Consider the following 4,997-nt stretch of genomic DNA (forward strand, 5'->3'; position numbering starts at 1 on the left):
ACTTAAGATTTGTGCATTCCTTCATAAGTAAATTTTACATCAAAAGAAGAAAACTATAAACAAATATTGAACTTGATATATGCATGCTGAAATATTTAGGGGGAATATAGGGAATCTGTGATTTACTTTGAAATATATTTATTTATTTTTACCTTTTATTTAGAAACTGATGCTTATTTTCCATCAACATTATTTCCATGTTGCTTAAGTGCCTGTGCAAAGAACGGCTTAAGAGCTTAAGGCTATTCAGTGGTTACTCCTACCCATTCAGTGGCTGGAGCAGTGGGAGCTGTACACCAGTCTCCTGTGGCAGGCTGCGCACTCCAGGCTTCAGTAGGGAACTGCTGAATAGGCACAGAGGGCACCTGCATGCGTTCAGACCAGTCTGCACCCTCAGACTGAGTAGCGGAGAACTCAGGAGCTGGCACAGTCTGTTCACCCTGAAATTCCTCCTTGGTCATAGCCTTTTCAGCAGCAGCCTGGTCTTTTTCCATCTCTTCAGGATCTCTGTAGAAGTAGAGATGAGGCATGACATCCCACGGATGTTTGTGGGAGATGGTGCGAGGCATGTGCAGGACTTTCCAGGCCAGCGTCCACCACGTCAAACCCCCTGAATGAGCTCCCTTGTTGTTGCATGGGATGACAATGTCCACATAGCACAGAGGAGAATCTGTGTGACACAAAGCAAAGGTAAGTAGGTTAACATAAAATGCCTTTGTGAGGGGCTAGTGATCAGCCCTGGGATCAGAAACCACCAGAAGTCGTGGCTCCTGGAAGGCCGCCTGGATCTGGTTAGCGAATGTTCTAGGAGTGAAGCAGCCAGCAACAAGACTGGCTCCAGTGACAGCAGCAAATATCAACATGGCTTTCTGGCCAGTTTTTCTGGAGGATATGACACTGACATCAGCAGAGTTTTCAATGGCAACAATGGCACGAGCTGCCAGCAGAAACTTCTCCCAGGTCTTCTTCTGATTTAGGATGTAGATGCCATCACTTTTCATTTTATAGATGTACTGTTCCATTTGGAAGTCAAGGTTGGTGCCACCTAAGCGGGTTCCTGCTGAAAGGAACTTGAGGACGTCCTCCTTCTTCATTGGCAGGACATCAAGGGCTCTGGACATTGTGAACGTTTTCCTTTAAGTTGCAAAGGGAATCCAGAACAACACAGTATGGATCCTTCTGTGGGTAGTGCAGAAAGGCAAAATATATTCATAAAAGGATGAATTGGGCCAGGTGCAGTGACTCACACCTGTAATCCCAGCACTTTCGGAGACCTAGGCAGGCAGATTGCTTGAGCTCAGGAGTTGGAGACCAACCTGGGGAACCTGGTGAAACTCTGTCTCCACAAAAAAAAAAAATAATTAGCTTGGCATGGTGGTGTGCACCTGTAGTCCTAGCTATTTGGGAGGCTGAGGTGGGAGGATTGCTTGAGCCTGAGAGGCGGAGGTTGCAGTGAGCCAAGATCGCACCGAGCACAGTACTCCAGCCTGGGCAACGGAGTGAGTGAGTCCATCTCAAAAAAAAAAAAAAAAAAGATGGATGGATAGAGAAATGGCTACATGAATAAATATATAATAAAGCTTAATGGCAGAATTTAAGCGATGGATATATGGGTGGTCACTATAAAATCTTTCCATTTTGCTGTTTGAAAATTTTTATAATAAATATCAGGGGAAAAAATTGCCTTGAATATTTTTGTGACCATTTTATCTTCTCAGCCAGCTTATTAGCTCCAAAGAGCAAAGGCAGTTATATCTGGAAGGTTATCTAGCTATATTTCTTATTTCACAGATGACGAACTGTGTCCTAAAGATACCAAATGACTTTATCAAGATCAGGTGGCAGCCAGGTACAGTGGATCACACCTGTAATTGTAGCACTTTGGGAGGCCAAGGCAGGTGGATCACTTGAGTCCAGGAGGCAAATCCCGTCTCTACAAAAAAATACAAAAATTAGCCTGGCATGGTGGCACTCGCCTATAGTCCCAGCTACTTGGGAGGCTGAAGTGGGAAGATCACTTGACCTGGGGGAGTGGAGGTTGTAGTGAGCAAGATCACACCATTGCACTCCAGCCCGGGCAACAGAGCAAGACCCTGTCTCAAACAAACAAAGAAAAAAGATCAGATGGCAAGTTAGGAACATATTTGATTCCATACTTAGTTTCTTCTCATTATACTAGGGACAACTGAAGCCCATAACTCAGGCTTAGAGGATCTATGGAAGGACTTCTGGAATGCCCATAAAACCCCAAATTCTGAATGTAAAGTATATGTTCAAAGATACATTTTCTTTGCTTTCTTTCTTTCTTTTTTTTTTTTATGGCAGTACTTTTATTTTTTGCTGGGGTCTAAAGATGCATTTTCTAAGGAGATGAGTCATAGCTTTCAAAAGATCCTTAAGTGGTCTATGACTCAAAAGGGATTCCTGTCTCTAAAAAGTTACTAGGACAAACTTTATTTCCATCAAATTGCTCCTTGAAAATAGTGAGCACACCGACTGACGGTAGGGACGGGAGGCAAGCAAGATGGCACAGACGCAGGGCACCCGGAGGAAAGTCTGTTACTACTACGACGGGGATGTTGGAAATTACTACTACGGACAAGGCCACCCAATGAAGCCTCACCGAATCCGCATGACTCATAATTTGCTGCTCAACTATGGTCTCTACCGAAAAATGGAAATCTATCGCCCTCACAAAGCCAATGCTGAGGAGATGACCAAGTACCATAGTGACGACTACATTAAATTCTTTTTTTTTTTTTTATTATACTTTAAGTTCTAGGGTACATGTGCATAACGTGCAGGTTTGTTACATATGTATACTTATGCCATGTTGGTGTGCTGCACCCATCAACTCGTCATCACCCATCAATTCATCATTTAAATTCTTGCGCTCCATCCGTCCAGATAACATGTCGGAGTACAGCAAGCAGATGCAGAGATTCAACGTTGGTGAGGACTGTCCAGTATTCGACAGCCTGTTTGAGTTCTGTCAGTTGTCTACTGGTGGTTCTGTGGCAAGTGCTGTGAAACTTAATAAGCAGCAGACAGACATCGCTGTGAATTGGGCTGGGGGCCTGCACCATGCGAAGAAGTCTGAGGCATCTGGCTTCTGTTACGTCAACGATATCATCTTGGCCATCTTGGAACTGCTAAAGTATCACCAGAGGATGCTGTATATTGACATTGATATTCACCATGGCGACGGCGTGGAAGAGGCCTTCTATACCACAGACCGGGTCATGACTGTGTCCTTTCATAAGTATAGAGAGTACTTCCCAGGAACTGGGGATCTGCGGGATATCGGGGCTGGAAAAGGCAAGTATTATGCTGTTAACTACCCGCTCCGAGATGGGATTGATGACGAGTCCTTTGAGGCCATTTTCAAGCCGGTCATGTCCAAAGTAATGGAGATGTTCCAGCCTAGCGCGGTGGTCTTACAGTGTGGCTCAGACTCCCTGTCTGGGGATCGGTTAGGTTGCTTCAATCTAACCATCAAAGGGCGCGCCAAGTGTGTGGAATTTGTCAAGACCTTTAACCTGCCTATACTGATGCTGGGAGGTGGTGGTTACACCGTTCGTAATGTTGCCCGGTGCTGGACATACGCGACAGCTGTAGCCCTGGATACGGAGATCCCTAATGAGCTTCCATACAACGACTACTTTGAATACTTTGGACCAGATTTCAAGCTCCACATCAGTCCTTCCAACATGACTAACCAGAACACGAATGAGTACCTGGAAAAGATCAAACAGCAGCTCTTTGAGAACCTTAGAATGCTGCCGCATGCACCTGGAGTCCAAATGCAGGCGATTCCTGAGGACGCCATCCCTGAGGAGAGTGGCGATGAGGACGAAGAAGACCCTGACAAGCGCATCTCGATCTGCTCCTCCGACAAACGAATTGCCTGTGAGGAAGAGTTCTCCGATTCTGAAGAGGAGGGAGAGGGGGGCCGCAAGAACGCTTCCAACTTCAAAAAAGCCAAGAGAGTCAAAACAGAGGATGAAAAAGAGAAAGACCCAGAGGAGAAGAAAGAAGTCACAGAAGAGGAGAAAACCAAGGAGGAAAAGCCAGAAGCCAAAGGGGTCAAGGAGGAGGTCAAGTTGGCCTGAACAGACCTCTCCAGCTCTGGCTTCCTGCTGAGTCCCTCACCTTTCTCCCCCAACCCCTCAGATTTTATATTTTCTATTTCTCTGTGTATTTATATAAAAATTTATTAAATATAAATATCCCCAGGGACAGAAACCAAGGCCCTGAGCCCAGGGCAGTTGTGCTGGATGAACTCTTCCAGGGGCCACGTTGCCACCCATTCTTCCCCAGTTCTTAACTTTGAACCATAAAGGGTGCCAGGTCTGGGTGAAAGGGATGCTTTTATGCAACCATAAGACAAAATCCTGAAATGCGAAGTGCCTGCTTAGTAGCTTTGGAAAGGTGCCCTTACTGAATATTCTAGAAGGGGTGGCTGGGTCTTCAAGGATCTCCTGTTCTTTTCAGGCTCCTAAGGTAACATCAGCCATTTTTAGATTGGTTCTGTTTTCATACCTTCCCACTGGCCTCAAGTGAGCCAAGAAACACTGCCTGCCCCCTGTCTTCTCCTAATTCTGCAGGTGGAGGTTGCTAGTCTAGTTTCCTTTTTGAGATAATAACTATTTTCATTTTTGTGAGCCTCTTTGTAATAAAATGGTACATTTCTATATCCTCCTGAGCTTGTTTCCTATGTGTCATTGGGTTGGTTTCAACTTTTACTTCCCTGCCCTTCTGGTGTCCATGAGTATTGGGGCAACCCCCTGAACAAGAAAACCCCATAAACTTACCTGCCTGCCTTAACTCCTCCCTTGAGGTTTGAGGTGAACTACTTTCCACCAATCTTCTCACCCTACCCCCAGAAGACCACTCATTAAAACACCACTAAAGGGACGACATTTATTCCTTTTCCAAATGTTACAGTAAAACCAGGTGGAAGAGAATGGTTTTAGCAGTTAGAAAAAAAAAAAAAA

At 45.1% G+C, this 4,997-nt stretch overlaps 1 protein-coding gene and 1 pseudogene across 2 annotated transcripts; one reads left to right on the forward strand and one right to left on the reverse strand.

The window, feature by feature from the left end:
• Nucleotides 1–242: 242 nt before the first annotated feature.
• LOC108527106 (40S ribosomal protein SA-like) lies at nt 243–1,121 on the reverse strand (annotated as a pseudogene).
• A 1,376-nt stretch (nt 1,122–2,497) lies between these two features.
• LOC108527145 (histone deacetylase 1-like) lies at nt 2,498–4,698 on the forward strand. 2 transcript variants are annotated; one of them, XM_017868300.1, is made up of 2 exons: nt 2,498–2,745; nt 2,885–4,698. In XM_017868300.1, the coding sequence occupies exons 1-2, from the start codon at nt 2,525–2,527 to the stop codon at nt 4,110–4,112; spliced, it is 1,449 nt and encodes a 482-aa protein (XP_017723789.1). In that variant the 5' UTR covers nt 2,498–2,524; the 3' UTR covers nt 4,113–4,698. The 2 variants fall into 2 exon arrangements, with proteins under 2 accessions (XP_017723789.1, XP_017723788.1); XM_017868299.1 differs by having other exon boundaries at nt 2,498–2,741; nt 2,881–4,698.
• Nucleotides 4,699–4,997: the final 299 nt, after the last annotated feature.

Source organism: Rhinopithecus bieti, unplaced genomic scaffold (genome assembly GCF_001698545.2).
Source record: "Rhinopithecus bieti isolate Rb0 unplaced genomic scaffold, ASM169854v2 scaffold_3062, whole genome shotgun sequence".
Lineage (NCBI taxonomy): Eukaryota > Metazoa > Chordata > Mammalia > Primates > Cercopithecidae > Rhinopithecus > Rhinopithecus bieti.